The 17,848-nt window shown below is 35.9% G+C and overlaps 1 protein-coding gene and 2 long non-coding RNA genes across 4 annotated transcripts; 1 reads left to right on the top strand and 2 right to left on the bottom strand.

Moving 5' to 3' along the window:
- Positions 1 to 1,433: 1,433 nt before the first annotated feature.
- LOC309511200 (uncharacterized protein) lies at positions 1,434 to 6,523 on the bottom strand. 2 transcript variants are annotated; one of them, XM_082186330.1, is made up of 10 exons: positions 6,241 to 6,523; positions 6,058 to 6,159; positions 5,737 to 5,969; positions 5,474 to 5,652; positions 5,285 to 5,378; positions 4,829 to 5,179; positions 4,315 to 4,432; positions 1,907 to 1,998; positions 1,687 to 1,804; positions 1,434 to 1,535 (listed from the first exon to the last, which is right to left on the bottom strand). In XM_082186330.1, exons 1-7 carry the CDS (start codon positions 6,506 to 6,508, stop codon positions 4,355 to 4,357), a joined length of 1,305 nt encoding a protein of 434 aa, XP_082042456.1. In that variant the 5' UTR covers positions 6,509 to 6,523; the 3' UTR covers positions 1,434 to 1,535; positions 1,687 to 1,804; positions 1,907 to 1,998; positions 4,315 to 4,354. The 2 variants fall into 2 exon arrangements, with proteins under 2 accessions (XP_082042456.1, XP_082042457.1); XM_082186331.1 differs by lacking the exon at positions 5,737 to 5,969 and having other exon boundaries at positions 5,474 to 5,534.
- Positions 2,035 to 9,542, bottom strand: LOC309513072. Its single transcript, XR_014211270.1, has 2 exons — positions 9,493 to 9,542; positions 2,035 to 3,316 (listed from the first exon to the last, which is right to left on the bottom strand). It is a non-coding gene; the product is annotated as an uncharacterized lncRNA (long non-coding RNA).
- A 664-nt stretch (positions 9,543 to 10,206) lies between these two features.
- LOC309512719 lies at positions 10,207 to 17,007 on the top strand. The gene is made up of 7 exons (XR_014211153.1): positions 10,207 to 10,322; positions 10,433 to 10,609; positions 11,597 to 11,713; positions 11,796 to 12,285; positions 13,469 to 13,533; positions 14,912 to 15,266; positions 15,375 to 17,007. It is a non-coding gene; the product is annotated as an uncharacterized lncRNA (long non-coding RNA).
- The last annotated feature ends 841 nt before the right edge of the window (positions 17,008 to 17,848 follow it).

Here is a 17,848-nt window from a genome sequence, read left to right as displayed (position 1 = left end):
AGTAAATGCGTTTCTGCAGCAAGCAAGTCATCTGCAGAATTCAAAGCTTTGGTACTTGTTGTAATAGAATTGTACTTGGATATTGCATCGGATAACTTCTTCTTCTCTTCGACAATCCTCCGTCGGACTTTGTGCCGCTGCTTGTTGCGATCTGGGTTATATAAAAAAAGGTGATTAAAACAGACCATTTAAAAGAAATTAGGATTATCCAAATAAGAAACAACAGATTAGGGGTGTGACGAGACACCTATCTCACGAGATGAGACGCAATGGGTTCACGAGAACGAGGAAAGATTTTTGCACAATATTTTATTCAAATCCTCAATGGTCAGGCCAAATCATGACTTGAAAAATTTGAATTGTTTTACTGATAATCTTCTAATGAATGTCATTTCAGTACTACTTCATTGGAGTATGAATTATCAAATGCTTACAGACAATTATATACAAGCACTTTAAAAGGTTTTGCCAAACTCAACTGACTGGTTTTTCTCCTATATTATTTAAGTCTCTTCAGACCTTACTGTACATGAAAACATAAAAATAAAAACAGCATTAACTAATAATAAAAATACAATTTTCTTAGTCTTATTAAAGGAATAGTTCACCTCAAAATCAAAAACTGTGTCATCATTTACTCACCCTCAAGTTGTTTTAAACCTGTATGAATTTCTTTCTTCTGCTGAACACAAAGAAAGATATTTTGAAGAATGCCGGTAACCAGACAGTTCATGGACCCCATTGACTTCCATAGTAGGAAAAAAAATACTATGGGAAGTCAATGGGACCCAAGTTACCAACATTATTCAAAATATCGTTGTGTTCAGCAGAAGAAAAATTCATTCAGGTTTGAAACAACTTGAGGGTCAGTAAATGATGACACAATTTTAAATTTTTTTGGAAAAAATAAATTCAACTATAATCCAAGTACTCTCTCAGTTTTGAAGTGCAAACAAACCAAAAACAGAGACCAGAGTCACAGTACAGAGATATAAGTTTGATATTAGGTTATTGTATGCAGCTTAAATTGCACACATTAGAAAGAGCTCTTGTTTTACTTTCACTTTCAAATTCACGATTGCACGTACTATGTACCCGGAGCAGCGGTGCTGAACACGTGTTCTACAATACAATACATGCAGGCTCTTTTATGCAACAAATCCGTCGCAATCTTCACGCAATCAGTGAAATGTGATTCCTGTTACACTATTAGCAACTGCAACTCATGTTGGATGAGCAGAGCAGACTTTACAATAGTTTACAATGGTTATATTTATTTTTTTAACAGCAAAACATCAGTGGAGGCATGTAATGGGAATGTAACTGTGACATTCTATGCTAATTTCATCTTGTCACATTTTAGTCAAGCAAGATATTGTAGCAAGAGATCTCGACACACCCCTACAGCATATATAGAGCATTTTATTTACCTGTTAGCCGATACAAATCTCTCTTTTTCTGCTGAATGCCTAAATACAACCCTTCAATCTGATGCTGCAACCCCACTGGATCGTCGGTTCTACTGCCATCGGGAACTGTTTAAAATAGCATATCAGATTACTGAATCAGGACATTAAGCAAGAAAAGTATTTTAAGATTTTACTTCAAATAAATTATTAAAAACTATGATATTTACTTAATATAAAAACTGTAAAAATATGGAAAAACAAAAAATTGAGAATGCACCTTGAGTTGCCCATTGCTTAACATCGCACACTCATTGCTGCAGCTCTATTTTGGACTTAGCCAGGACTGCCTGAACCGCCTCGACATCTTCCTTGGCTTCCTTCATCTTTTGCCCAGTCTTAAACATAGATGAGATTAAACATTTAACTGAATATGACTGTTTAAAAATAAATTAATAGTAAATGTATGGCTTAAAACAACTGTTTTAAATGCGTGGTACCTTGATATACCGCTTAGACAAGTAAATGTGAAGGTTCTTCCTCTTTCTCTCATTCCATCCTTTAGCATGAAGGGTGATCATGTCCACTCGTGCTAAACAAAAACAAAAAACAAACACACACAAACATATATCAGGGTATATGCAGGAATCATAGAGATGAATTTACTACCTTTTACTACCTTTTTTACCACCTCCACAATATTTTTTACTACCATCACGACATCAAGCAGCAGCCCTTTTTTTGGGGGTGTGGTGGGGTGGGCGGGGTATGTAAAGCACCACTTACTACTTACTATAAGGTATAAGTGTGACACTGTCACACCCATCATACATATTAGGTACACTAATGTTTAATTGTTATCATTAAGTAGGCCTATTGTCATTGTCAATTATGTTTTTTTTTGTAGTGTCGAGTTGAGTTTCAGTTGTCCTTATCTTAACCCTAGCCCTTGAGTTATCCTAACCATAGCCCTTAGCCCTAATAAGGTGAATAATAACCTTGGCACTTTGTCATTGCTATCAACTCCGACTCACTCAGGGCTCGACATTAAGCCTTTTCATGTGCTTGTCCTCTGGACAAGTAAATCTGTCATTCACTTGTCCGAGTAAAAAAGTTGCTTGTCCGGAATGTTTTTGGTGTGTGTGTGCTGTAAATATAATTTATTCTGAAGAAATATCCCCATCTGTGTTAAATCAGCTCTGATATATTTAAATCTGCATATTGTCATATCTGCACCTTTAAAGGCAACGGCACCAGTAGTTTAAGGAATGTACAACTGCATTAAATAATGTTATGAATATGAGATCGTTTAAAATATTTTTGAATATACAAATAAGAAACGTTGGAAAGAATTATACTTTTAAACATGAAAGTAAACCGCCAGTAGGAGGCGTCAGGCGACCGTCTTAATGAGCAAGTCATTGAGTCATTCATTCAAACGATTCGTTCAAACAACTGATTCATTCAAGAATGAGACATGTTTATGAATGGGACATTGAATCTTTGACTCAGCCAATTCGTTCAAAACGCTGAATCATTCAGTAATGAAACATGGTTAAGTGTTGCTGTGAGATGCGTTACGGTTCTGCTGTGATCTTTGTTTGGAACTATTTTTGCTGCTGAAACAGAACAAAAACAGTCAATATTGTGTCTAAAATGTAAGTAACTTAATTTGAACTGTTTATTGAACTGTTGTATCAAAAGCAATGGCACATTTTCAGTCGTGATGGTACTCAAGAAAACAGCACTCGTCGTGTGAGGTTGCTAAACTGTATCATATGTTAAAAATATTAAAACACATTTTGAATTTTGGCACTGGCAGTAACGTTATGTTGTTAACTGAGTTTAAACTGAGTTTACATTTGTTTGGATTTCTCCTCGAGAGGCTGCGCGAGCCTCAACAGCGCAACCTTGTTACCGTCAGTAGCCTAATACATCCACTATCGATTGCAACTTACAATAAATATAAATACAATCAGAATCATTCTCTCATTTTAGTGATTCCCTAGTTATTTATACATTTTTTTTTATTGACGTTTAATTAGGCTACTTGTCCGGTCGGGCAAGTAAAATTGTCTTTTACTTGTCCCTTCAAAAAATCCACTTGTCCCGGACAAGCGTTAATGTCGAGCCCGTCAGGTCCTGTTAGCACCGTATATATATTTTTTAATTATGCTAGATGAAGTTAAAATATGGAGACACAAATATTAAGTAAAAAAATGGAAACTCATATATTGAGGTGGTGATGAAAAATTTACTACCAAGTCAAATTGCGTTTGTTACCTTTTACTACCTTTCAAGGGCCTTAATTTTGGTAGATTATTTTTACTACTTTTACTACCTTTTACTACCGCGTGGACACCCTGATATATACATACACATATATATACACACATATATATATATATATATATATATATTTTTTTTTTTTATGTCTATTCACTGCACATTGATATTCCAAGATTAAAGGAATTGTCCATTTCAAAATTAAAATTCTGTCAAGATTCATCCTCAATTGGTATGGAAGTTGTTCACCCTGAATTATTTATACAAGAGAACACAACATATATTTTGAAGAATGTTGGTAACCACGCAGGTGATGGACCCGATTGACTTCCATAGTAGGAAAAAAAATACTATGGAAGTCAACAGGGTCAATCAATGTTGAAAAAAATATTATTTTGAATGAACTATGTGATTTACGAAAAGCTAAACAACTAATATGAGCACAAATATAAATTTAAATAATAATAATTAACTGAACAATTCCAATAGGGTCCTCACACCATTGCTGCTCAGGCCCTAAATCAGGCATCATTTTCATTTTTAAATTTGATTATGAAATTTTAGATTATTTTGTCTAAATCTATGGACTACAAAAATACAAGGCTGTGTACATGACACTTACCAGCCTTACTCATATATTTTGTTGTAAGAGCAACACGTGATTAAAAACTGTTAACTTGCTCCACTTCTTCACCAATAGTAGTGCCTGCTCCCGTTTGATTTTTACCACTCCACTGAACCTATAAAACAAACCGGCACAATTTTACAGACAAATCAAGTTTAAAGTGAAAATGAGTATGCAGAAAAATATATTTATATATAAATATAACAAATTATAATTGTTACCTTTAACAATAATAATTAAGACCTTTAACAATTTCATGTTATTTAAAACAATCGATCAACGATTACCTTTACACAACTGCGGGTAAAAAATAAATAAAAATCCTGTACACGGTCAATACTTGCACAACTGTTATTAAAGTTTAGATCCCATGACCATCATGAATGTAGGTATATTACTGTGATGAAGGTCATGGGACCAAAACGTTGTTAATGGGCTATTCTGATACATGTGCAAGTACTGATAATGTGCAGGAATTTTTTTTTTTTTAAGTCATTTAAAACAGAGTTACCTCACAGCTAGTAGAGTGTCCCTTTGCGTGCATAACAGAAAGAAAAGGCTTCATCTCTGTTAACGGCTGCAGACATGGAACTGCCTGTGCAACTTTTTGCAAATAGGGCCAATATCGACACATAATGTCTGTGCAGAAGAATCTGCAGTTGGTTTTTGTAGCCACTTCATTTTGCAAAAACATTGGATAGGCAAATATTTCCCCCCTCTTCATGTTGAGTCCTTTAAGCAAAATGTTGTGTCCGCACACTGCCACCTCCAACCCTTCCTCATCCAATTTATTGCTTGACTTTTTTGAGGTCTCCCTGGCAGCAGCCCATGTTGACTGTCCACATGTGCCTCTCCCTTTTACCTGCAAGACAGTAATAATCATAATAATAAACAACATTATCAGTAAAGATGTATAACATATATACAGTTAAACAACAAAAATACTAATAAAATGATGGAAACATACAGGGTTGGTGTTTTGCTGAATGAAATCAACAAATGCTGCCACATCTTCATCCTTGGCAATGAAAATACCTTCGTAGAAAGGCTGCTCCTCTACTCTATATTAATTACAGTGGAACAAATTGGATTAGAGGGCCAATATACACTAAACATGTATAGAAATATTCCTTTAATATATTAGTTATGCTATTACTCTTTGGCTTTGTTAAACCGGTATAGTTTACGGTTTCCATCTGCAGACACAGCAACTGCATCTGGGACACATGCAGGGCACAAGAAATGATCGACTCCACTGAGCTTCTCTTTCTCATGACGACAATAAGTCCATTCCAAAAATGCTTTTTGGAATGTTTTGCCACAAATAGTATCAATCTAGCAGTGAAAAAAAAAAACTAAAATTAATTGGGGATAAGGAAAAGTTCATTAACAAAATTAATTGTAATTTTTTAAAAGAACCCGTCCAAATGTCCGTGACCTATTCTCTAACATGTTCACAAAGGCTTGTCTTGAGAGGCCTGGTGCAGTGACTTTGAACTGCTCAAAAGATGTAAATAGGTCAATCTGATATATAGTTTGAAATGCAAAAGAGCCTGGCCAGTAACCACTTTGGATAAGGTCCTGCAGCTCAGCTGTCCATGTTTTGTGGCATGTAATGCAGCGCCAAACAGGCAAAGAGAGGTCATAGCGACCTACATTACAGTCCAAATAAGTTAGTGACAAGCCTGAATATCAAAAATTTTGGATTGAGTAAATACTTTGGTTTTAAGGAGTACATACCATTTATGTTGATGAGATGTACTAATCGGCCAGCACTTACAGACATGTTTTGAGCCACACAACTGCAAATGTTTTGCGGTTGTTGGATGGGTAACAAACATGCTAAAGAAAAGAAAAGAAAAGAACATAACTAACATATGACTTAGATTTTTAGACAACACATCTTAAAAATGTTTTACTTACCTTGCTCACATAATGTGTGTTGGCCATTGATGTTCTTTATGACATTTGATGGAGGAATAGGTTTAAAAAAAAAATCTAAAAAACACTCCCTGTTATGCAAAACAAGGTACTGGTGGGTTGACACATCACAGTTGTCGCAGTAATGTGGTTTTGGCAAACAGTCCTTGCACCTTATCACTGCTGCATTCACTCTGCAGTGATCACAAGATACGGAAAATACCCTGTCCGAGGCAAGCGAGCCGTCCAAGAGCTTTTGTCTTGCTTCCATCCAATGGTTTTCAGACACTATTTTTCTTACTGTCTAGTTGTGAGATGCAGACATACTTTTCTCTGAGATAAGTGCATCATGGAGCTGATGTAACTGTATATCTTAAAAGCCAAAAGTCATATAAAAAACAAAGTCATTATCTATTATAATTTATCAAAACACAGATAATGGTTTAAAAAAAAAATCTTGACAAGATGGAAGACTTTTGTTACTTACCAATAGCACACTGTGCATTGATGCGTGTATCTGAACAATCCTCATTCATAGACTCAGAGTCAGCAGCACTTGAATTTACTAGAATATATTTTTTTTTAAATCAGTAAACCCATTATTGTATTTTTGATTGGCTCTTTTATAAACTACTAAATGGACACAATCGGCTTACCAGGATCAATCAAAGTTTGGTTGCTTGTTGATGCATGGACCACTGAAGCTCTGGATTTACCTGTAACGTACCAGTGTAAAAGTGATAAGCCTCTATACGATTTTTGAAAACAGAAACATTAAGAGAAAATAAACATGATATTATCACTTACCTCCTTTTCCTTGTTTGGCTTCTCTTTTTGTATACACCAAATGACCACTTTTGTCTCTTTTTTTCCATCTGATCCTTGGAACGTCTTTCTTTTTTTTTTTAGGTCGTGATTTAAGAGCAGTATCCTCCTAGCCATAATGATATATGTTATCAGAATAAAATGCTACAAAACGAACAGTATCAATACTTACAGACATTTCAAGAGACAATTTACTTCCTGCAACTCCTGCAAATCAGACATTATTTCATCGATGTCGAGTTCAAATTCCTTTTCCATGTCTTCTGCAGATGGATCAGAGAAATTATTGGTGGCCATTATTACAGAATGGTTTTCAGGTTTACAGATGGTTATTTACAGGTATAGGCCTGTAAATTCACAGCCAGGCAGCGGGTCTTCTTCTTTGTTTAAATTGCAGTTGTCAAACAACTTTTAAGTGTGCATTACCGCCACCTTCTGATATGGAGTGTGGATCACATTCGCCGTTGCTCACTACTCTATAAATAAATAAATAAATATATAACCCCATAAATATCTAAAGCATTTACGATGCTGATCGTAGCCTGATCAGTCTGTGAATGTTCAATGTAAGACTATTTATATTTGCTTACATTCACTGATAACAAAAATAATAAAACGTTATCAATTAGCCTAAATGTGAGCAGTCCCCTCTATATGTAGCCTATATGTTAAATTCAAAAGAATATGTATGTATATAATATAGATATGATTATGGGGTCAACGTACTATTTTTTTTACCAGGGTTAATTGAAGCTCAGCTGGGTGTCCTCATGCTCACTAACGTTAACTTGCTGTAGTACGTTTCACGGAGTAGTCTACATAAAACAATCACCTGACTGAAACGTAGCCTTGGCTACATACATATCGTAAGGTTCTGGCAAAACTTGTTAAAGCGAGTGATTATGTACATTCACTGAATGAATATTATGAAAATAAAATATATATTTCTCGCTAGAAATGTAATCAAAACTTATTTTTATCCAGAATCTAACTCAAAATATTGTTTTTTTTTCACTAAAAATGATAGAAATGTCCGCCATGTTATTTTGTTCTCGCGACCGGAATCTTGAAAGTCACGTGACTTGGACATAGTGCCTCTAGTGGACGTTTCACACAGAAAGTGCAGGGAAATGTACTTTCAGGTACGTATTTCAGGGTTTGCAAAAAAGTACCCAGGTCTCTTTAGCGACTCCAATAGGATGTTTGAGCATTGAGCAATAACTTTACGTACCGAGTGGTACATATTTGTGGCGCTGCAATAAAGTGTTAATAAAACAAATCACCTGACTGAAACGTATCGTTCTGGCAAAACTTGTTAATGCGTTTGATATCTTATTAAATCATACTAGTGTGAGACATAGTGAGACACATAGCAAAGGTATAATATTTTTTGGCTGGCTGTTCGCGAATAGTTTGCCAACAAGTTTTGTGCGGTTTGGTACGTAATCAACACGGTCATGATTGCGCGATTCCCTGCCGTTTAATTTACACAAAACACATGAAAACTAAAACATGCAAAAGCATTTTAATTATGAATTGTTCCTTTTGCGAGGCAATACCATACTATTTCGGTAAGTTACCTCAGGGAAGTGCGATCCAATGTGCTCGTCGGACGTCTATCCTCAGTCTGGCATGCTTGGCACCTCAAAGGCGTGGAAATAATTCCTAATTTATATTAAAATAAGTGTATGCTGAACATCATTTATTAATATTGTCGCCTTTATAAGCTTATAGACAAGCATCTGGAACGGGGGAAATGTATGCCAAGCTTAAATGTATGTATAGTGCCTCTAGTGGACGTTTCACCCGGAAAGTGCAGGGAAATGTACTTTCAGGTACGTATTTCAGGGTTTGCAAAAAAGTACCCAGAGTAACGTATTTCCAATGAGCCTGGGTTGAAAAATAACCTGCAGGAAACGTTCTGGGAAAGTTCTCTTTAGGTTATTAAATAACAACCTGCAGGGAACCTTCCCAGAACGTTCTCTTTAGGTTATAAAATTAAACCTAAAAATAACCTGCAGGGAACGTTCTGGAAAGGTTCTCTTTAGGTTATTAAATAAAACCTATAAATAACCTGCAGGGAACGTTCTGTGAAGGTTCTCTTTAGGTTATTAAATAACAACCTGCAGGGAACGTTCTCAGAACGTTCTCTTTAGGTTATAAAAATTAAACCTAAAAATAACCTACAAAGAACGTTCCTAGAATGTTCTTATTTGGTTCCCCAAAAAATAACCAAATGGGAACCATATGGGAACATTAGGGGAACGTTCTGTGTTTGCTGGGACGAATGTTCAGTAGTGACTGGAGGTCATAGACCAGGCGTGTGCAGCAATTTGAAGTCCAGGTTAACATCCATAAATAGATCCATAAAAATAAACACGAGAGAGACCGACGGCCAGCCGAACATACAGGCGCAATCTACAGCGCAACCTTGTTACCGTCAGTAATACATCCACTATCGATCGCAACTTACAATAAATATAATACAATCAAAATCACTCTCTCATTTTAGTGATTCCCTAGTTATTTTAATTTTTTTTGTTATTGACGTTTAATCAGGCTACTTGTCCGGTCGGGCAAGTAAAATTCTCTTTTACTTGTCCATAAATGTTAGTTTTGAGGTTGTGAACATGCAGGTAATGTGTCAATCGAATATAAACCTTGTAAACAGACTGTTTGCAAGCTTTAAAGTCAAGTTAGACATGTTTCCACGTGCTAGTCTACAGGGCTTTCTGTATGTTTATCTGCTAACAGGAGCTTGAGATCTGTGTGCTGTGTGGAGGAGACTGCATGTAACAGAGCCTTGTGTATATTTTTGTTGATTTGTAGAGGTATGTGTATCATGTTCATTATTATTCATTTGGCATATTTACATTGGCTGTATTAAGAATGTAAAAGAAATTCATGTCAATTACATTGAGCATTTTAAAATGTAATTCTTTTTCACATTTTTATTTAAAAGTATTTTTGCTGATAATACTAAAGATGAATTAAAGTCGTCTGTTTTATCAGTCGTGTATGTATGTGCAGTCTGCGCTAGGCCAGCTGAGAGAAGGAGCTTGAGATCTGTGTGCTGTGTGGAGGAGACTGCATGTAACAGAGCCTTGTGTATATTTTTGTTGATTTGTACAGACAAATCCATCGTTCTGCATTCATTAAAAGAGCAACCAGCAGTTGGTCGTGGTCCGGGTCCTTTCTTCACCCATTACAACAAGAATTACAATCGGGGTTAAGGGGTCGTGTTCATTTCACGCATTTCTGTGAGATCAGGTTGTTTTATTATGTTTACTGTGTTTACTACCTTGGCCAGGGCTCACTTGTAAATGAGATATCTTATCTCAATGTGATTTTCTTCCCTGGTATAATAAAGGTATAATAAAATAAAATCAGAAGCGTTGGAAAATAAGCAGAGAACAGGATGAACCCAAAGTAATGGATGAGGAGATGCTACAACAAGCAATTGTTGAACAGGGACTTCAAGGACAATCTGGACAAAAAACTTTAGCCCAGCCCGAGGGGGTGTATCAGCTGCGGTTGGACTTCAGAAGTAAGAACCGTAATTAAATTTCATTTTAACGTAAAATTAAACATTTTTGATTGATTTTTTATTTTATTCTGGGTGAATCTCATGAAAACTTTCCTGGGACAGATTTCACCCCCAAAATCAAGAGAAAAATAAGAATATATTTTGAATTATTGAAAAAGTGAAACCCACTTTATTTATTTATTTAGACATTATTTTCATGACAAGTAAAATACATCCACCCTCTCACACAGATAATGTTTTTTAATCAGTGTTAAAGGGACAGTTCACGCAAAAAATAAAAATTCTGTCATCATTTACTCACCCTCATGTCGTTTCAAACCCAAAAGAGTTTTGTTCATGTTCGAAACACAAATGAAGATCTTTTTGATGAAATCTGAGCGATTTCTGTCCCTCCATTGACAGTCTACGCAACTAGGCCTACCACTTTGACACTTTAAAAAGTTCATAAAGATATTGTAAAACTAATCCATATGAATTGAGCGGTTTAGTCCAATACATTTTCTGAACAGACACGATCGCATTATATGATGAACAAATTTAATTTAGGCTTTCATTCACATATAAACATTTATTAACTCGCACATCAGTTGTGGTAAACTGAAGCTCAAGCTTGTTCGCTTGAAATGCAAAAACCACTGAGGTACATTCTCGTATTACGCAGCACGTGTGAGCTTCAGCAAGAACCAATGAGGGTCATTCTCATGCTCTGTGAACTTTTTGAAACATTAAAGTGATAGTTGCGTAGCTGTCAAAGTAGGGACAGAAATCTCTCAGATTTCATCAAAAAGGTCTTCATGTGTGTTTCGAACATGAACGGTTTGGAACGACATGAAGGTGAGTAATTAATGACAGGATTTTTATTTGATTTCATTCATTTTCATTATCATGATTGGTATAATTTCAATAACAGTTCATTGTAAAAAAAATAGCATATATTTATTTATTTATTGAAAAATATAATTAATATAATATTTATGTTTTTTGTAGACATCCTAAAGATTTTCCACCTGTGGCATTTCCCCTCTCTAACAACTCTTCAGCTGGATAATAATGTTATTGAGAGGATTGAAGGGTTAGAAAACCTTACTAATCTGATCTGGCTGGGTGAGTACAGACTGTCCGACTGATATCAAAAACATATCCGGAGTATCTCCAAATACTAACCCAGAATTCTTTTATTCCTTAGATTTGTCATTCAATAATATTTAAGTGATTGAAGGACTGGACTCTCTTGTGAAACTTCAGGACTTGAGTTTGTTCAACAACCGGATTTCTGTCATTGAAAATCTGGATGCGCTGCAGAACCTGAACATCCTCTCTATTGGAAACAATAGCATTGCTCAACTAGATAATGTAAGCCAACTATATTTTAGAGGATACATTTTTAGAAAATGTGGAATCCCAAAAGGATGAAAATGAGTCTGACTCCAAAATATGCAGCCATCCACTAATTAATTTCCAATATTCCAATTCATGAGTGTCACTCAAACATAAAGCTGAAGGAAATCATATCTGACCCTGCAGGTGCTGTACCTCAGACAGTTTAAGAATCTGCGCACTCTCAACCTTGCGGGAAATCCCATCTGTGATGAAGAGGACTTTAAGATATTTGTGACGGCAAAACTTCCAGACTTGGTCTATCTGGACTACAGACGGCTGGAGTGAGACATTAATAAGTCATTTCTCATATATCCGCAGCTGCATATAATTGCAGTTGCTTGGCTTTGTTTTTCAGCTGACCACTTGTGAGAGAGAAGTACACTAGCACACTTTTAAAAAGAGGAGCTATTATGGAAATATTATACTTTAGAATAAAATATTTAAGTGCAAACTGAATGTAATGTTTTCTGACATTTAATTGCAATTTAAATTAAAAAATTTAATCTATAATAAATGAAATTAGTTGAACTTTTAAACACACCAGTAATGTTTTTGTTAATTTGTTTCATTTGTTTATTTTTTATAAGGAACGTATATAAAAGCTACTTAAATGCCCTAATGGAACTAAGGCCTAATCCTGGCTTAATCTAAACCCTGTCTGTGAAACCAGGCATAGATCTATATGCAATTTCATAATTACTTCTATTTTCTTTTAAATATGGTTCAGGTTTACAAGCATTAAAACTCCTTAAAGTAAAGTTTTTGTTCTTTGCAGCGAGAACCTTTAAGTGATCAGCTCTTAAAATAACCATTATTTTTTCTTATAGTATAAAATACATTTTAAAATCTAAAGAACCTTTTTCCACTATAAAGAACCTTTTGTGGAATGGAAAGGTTGCGTGGATGTTAAAGTTTCTTCATGGAAGCATCGATGCCAAGAAAGAACCTTTATTTTTAAGAGTGTAAACTAAAATATACTTTAATGTAATTTCTATTGAAAAACGCATTTAAATATATTTGTAATTACAAACTTAATGATGAAGTTGCAATTTAGTACATTTAAAATAAATAAACTTAAAATGTCATATTGAACAACACACTTCAGTTTAAATTATAATCAAGTATTTTACATGAGCTTTAAAATGTTAGTCAACACAATTTAAAGCATGTACTTATTTAAAGCATGACCAATAAAAAGTTTTAAAATGTACTTCAAAGTAAAGTTTTCATTTTACATTATTGCAAAATGCACTTTTTAAAAGTTTACTTAAGAAACATTCATGAAAGTGAACTCTCATTAAGTGCATTCATGTTATATTATCTGCAAGTACAGTTTTGTAAAATATATGAGATTCGAATTACACATACAAGTGCACATTCAATACATTTAAACATGCTTCTTTTTCACAAGTGAGGGATTGCTAACATTTGTCCTGATGTTCTGTTCATAATTCATCATTTTTGTGCCTACATATAAAGCGTGAAACTGCCTTTGCAAAGTTTCAGTATGCTGTAGAAGAAGTGCAACACAACAACTACACAAGGTAACCAACATCACCATGCCATCCATCTCATTCAAGTACAAGAACACTGATCTTAAATGCTCAAGGTTTAATAAGTCAGATTTACTCTACAGTGTTTGAAACGCTGCACTGTATTAAAATCTTCTTTCTACTGGACATACAAACTTAAAGGTAGGGTAGGTAGGAATTTTATAAAAAACTTTTTTCCAAATTTGTTTAAACTTTCTATGTATATCAATACATAATTAAAATGTAAGTACTCTGAAAAAAAGAGTATAAAAATCGAGTGACTCCAGACCGTTTAATCTGCATTAAACACAGCTCATTATTTCCATTCGGGACGAAACAAAGGATTGGCTTAGGCGACTGTCACTCTCTCGCAACCATGGCAACCACCCTTTTGCCACACAGGATCTGCCTACTTGCGCGCACCCGTTTGATTTGAGGAATTCAAGAGGCACAGAACCTAGGAATAGCAAAACAATGGCAGAGAAAGAGCAATCAAAATTCACATTACCGGCATATGCAGTTAGCGAAGGCAAACAAGGCAAAAAAGGAAGACAGTACTAGAAAAGGTAATGAACAAAAAGTATTTGGATAAACAAAGAAATAAAACGCGTGTCAATATGCTCGGACCCTAGTTGCACGGCCTCTTGCACGACCTCCTCTGCTTCGCCCTCGACCCCGGACCTGTCCTCGAGCTGACGATGCGGTACTTGTCTCTGGAGTGTAGTCATCAGAGTCAACAATGCTTTCATTATGGAAACTCTTACATGCAGAACACCATATATGCTATGAATCTTACACGAAATTCATCTTCATCACAGTGTAACTGATGGTAATGGAAAAACGTGTATTGCAACCTGTTTTTAGCTTTGTCTTATAGATATAACTAGCTCGTTAGCGAATCAAAAAATATATATTTTAAACTTTACCAATATCAATATGCTAGCTTGATAGTGAGTACTAAAATACATCTTATTTGTTTATATTCATAATGATAAAGTTAGATTTTTTTATTACATGTGATTCTGACATGATGTCACTGCATGCACTGCGCTCCTCTCCGCTCGTCTCAGGTAATGCGTCTTCCAGTTCAGTGGTCGGAGTCGCGCGTTCATGTGTTTTGGGGGCGTGGCTTTGGAAGGAGCCCAGAAGGGAGGGGGTGGAGTGAATGGAAATAATGAGCTGTCTTTAAAACAGTCGTGAGAGGTCTACAGACACTCGATTTTTATACTTTCTTTTTCAGAGTATTTACATTTTAATTATGTATTGATATATAAATAAAGTTTAAACAAATTTGGAAAATAAGTTTTTTAGACAATTCCTACCTACCCTACCTTTAATATATATACTCTTCTTGACAGTAGTGAATAAATATTGCTTCCTTCTGTCGCAGGACACATTCGTGGAATACTTAAATGGACCTCAACTTTTCGACAGCATGTTTGCTGAGGATCCTGATGCAGAGAAACTGGCTCTCCTCCCAGGAATGAAAGCGCTGCTTAAGACATATCCTTGTTATGAATGGCAAAATATACAAATCAAAAACGAGACAACCTGTTTCTCACCAGTTGAACATCAAAACGCTCACAAATTAAATTCTGTTCTATTGCAGAAGAATGCGGAAATGCAACAGATCGCAGACACCGAGCTTCTTGAAGCTCACATCACTTCCTGCCATGAACAGGCTGACCAGTTCTCTTAAATCGACCGTCATGAGTCTTGAACTGCAACTGGTGGACCAACTGGAGGTCAGAATAAAAACACCTATATTGTTCATGTAATATTAATTACGGAGCATATCACCTAAACGAATGAAAGTTTCACAAATATATATATATATATTTTTTTTTTTAAAGGACATCTTCAAAGACTTTGAGAGGAACATCTCAGACATGGTTGAAAGGTTCATTGAATTTGTGCAAGGGATATATCCTTTATCCAACAAAGCTAAACAAAAATGCTTTTATTTTATGGGCAAGGCTTCTTTAACTCTGACACACATTCGCACTGTGTCAAGACCTGTGTCAAGACCATAGACAATAAGGATAATCCAACGCACTCCGGACCTACTTACCTAACCATCACTCTAACTATAACCTAACTAGTCTTCAGAGGGTACCGATTAAGAGATTACTCTCTCCCCCGGAATACCTCCAAAAACAACAAACTAAAATAATAAAGAAAAACAATAAACAGCAAACCGTCGTCAGGACTGGCGCTAGACACAGCCCTGCTGGCTTACTCTTTCTAACCGGAGAATAGGTAGGATCACCCCCAATCTGCTCCACAGAATCCAATTAGATCAATCAAATTAATCAATCAACCTAAAAAAAAAAAAAAACGGGACAAGATCCCGAACGAGCCCCCATTTATGTTAAGAACCCCTGTTTTTAAGATGCTCGTTGAGAAAGGGGTCAGCAACATAAAAGGAGACGCGAGGCAAAGAGCAATTTAAACATTTGTTATAAGACTAATAAATGATTGCACAAACTCACATCTCTCATTCCCCACTCTCCACATGTAAAAATAACACTTAAACTATACTAAAGTCAAAACATACTTAACAGAGACTAACAAATAGATCAAAAAAGAACATCAAATAGAACACAACTTGTCTTCAACGGCTGGCTGGGCATCATGACGTGCACGGGATTCACGGCTGCGTGACTCATTCTGTTTCACTTCTCTCATATACTCTAGCAGGAGCCATTAGAGCAATGGGACACAGGTGTGCACTGTGCAGGGGCGGAGCCTAACACTCAGAAGAGAAAAGAGTAATCAGAGCACAAAAGGATACGCACAAAATACAACACTCATAAGGCTTAGGCCGTAAAAATTTCCCCTCCTGGAGCAGGAGGCAATTGAGGCTCAGAAGATCAAAAACAAGGAGCTTCAACTACACAAGGTAACCAACATCACCATGCCATCCATCTCATTCAAGTACAAGAACGCTGATCTTAAATGCTCGAGGTTTAATAAGTCAGATTTACACTACAGTGTTTGAAACGCTGCACTGTATTAAAATCTTCTTTCTACTGGACATACAAACTTAATATATACTCTTCTTGACAGTAGTGAATAAATATTGCTTTCTTCTGTCACAGGACACATTCGTGGAGTTCTTAAATGGACCTCAACTTTTCGACAGCATGTTTGCTGAGGATCCTGATGCAGAGAAACTGGCTCTCCTCCCGGGAATGAAAGCGCTGCTTAAGACATATCCTTGTTATGAATGGCAAAATATACAAATCAAAAACGAGACAACCTGTTTCTCACCAGTTGAACATCAAAACGCTCACAAATTAAATTCTGTTCTATTGCTGAAGAATGCGGAAATGCAACAGATCGCAGACACCGAGCTTCTTGAAGCTCACATCACTTCCTGCCATGAACAGGCTGACCAGTTCTCTTAAATCGACCGTCATGAGTCTTGAACTGCAACTGGTGGACCAACTGGAGGTCAGAATAAAAACACCTATATTGTTAATGTAATATTAATTACGGAGCATATCACCTAAACCATTGGTTCCCAACAGGGGGGTCGCGGCCCACAAGGGGGCCTCAGCGAGCTCTGTGGGGGGTCGCGTCATATTTTGAAAAGTTTTGAGCAATTTGCATTAAATAAAAGTCCTTAACTTTTTTCTGTTCAAAATGTATATAATGAGCGAGTTCATCATGAATCCATTTTCCAAACCGTGTTTTTGTCTTATCCTGAATCACTATGGTACACCTATAATAAGTGATTACATTGGGACTATTTTTACGATCTTTGTTCGGATCGCTGCCGCTGCGGAGTAGTCCAGTACCTGCGTGACTCGTCATAGACACACACAGAGAGAGAAGTAGTTCCGGCTACAATGTTCTTCCGAAAGACGCATTATTCTGTTAATAAACGCAAGTTTATTATCGCTCGCTATAGCGCCACAAGCCTCAAAAATAAAGCCTCACATTGATAAAGCCTCAAAAATAACATGCAAGTATTAAGGCCCCAGACAGAAGTCATTTAGTAATAGCCTATATTCATTCTTTTTTTTACCTACACACAAGTGTGAATACTGATATTTTTGTTATTGCATTTAAAATAGGGAAAATTTATAGGCAACTCCTAGGCTTACATTTTTAAATTACAAAGGGCCTACTAATGTTTTTGTTATTGTATTTTCAATATTATAGGCTATTATTTGTGCATAAACATATCTGTTTATAGTAAACATACCGTTTGTTTGAAAACAACATATTTTGTCATCCTTGCTGCAAGCTTACAAGAGCGAAAATATCATTAAATGTGAAGGGGGGCCCTAAAATATTTTCTTGGGAAAAAGGGGGTCTC

The sequence above is a fragment of the Leuciscus leuciscus genome (genome assembly GCF_965113295.1).
Source record: "Leuciscus leuciscus genome assembly, chromosome: 1".
NCBI classification, from domain to species: Eukaryota; Metazoa; Chordata; class Actinopteri; order Cypriniformes; family Leuciscidae; genus Leuciscus; species Leuciscus leuciscus.
Note: the sequence above shows the minus strand (reverse complement) of the source record. Positions and strands in the feature narration are given on the sequence as shown.

Bases quoted from the DNA above. Each gene is read 5' to 3' on its own strand.
- LOC309511200 (XM_082186330.1), bottom strand. From the start codon at position 6,508: ATGGAAGCAAGACAAAAGCTCTTGGACGGCTCGCTTGCCTCGGACAGG. The intron at 5,653-5,736 runs GTTCTTTTAAAA...TTTCACTGCTAG, and splicing joins GGTCACGGACATTTGGACGG to ATTGATACTATTTGTGGCAA. The intron at 5,180-5,284 runs GTATGTTTCCAT...ACTGTCTTGCAG, and splicing joins TTCAGCAAAACACCAACCCT to GTAAAAGGGAGAGGCACATG.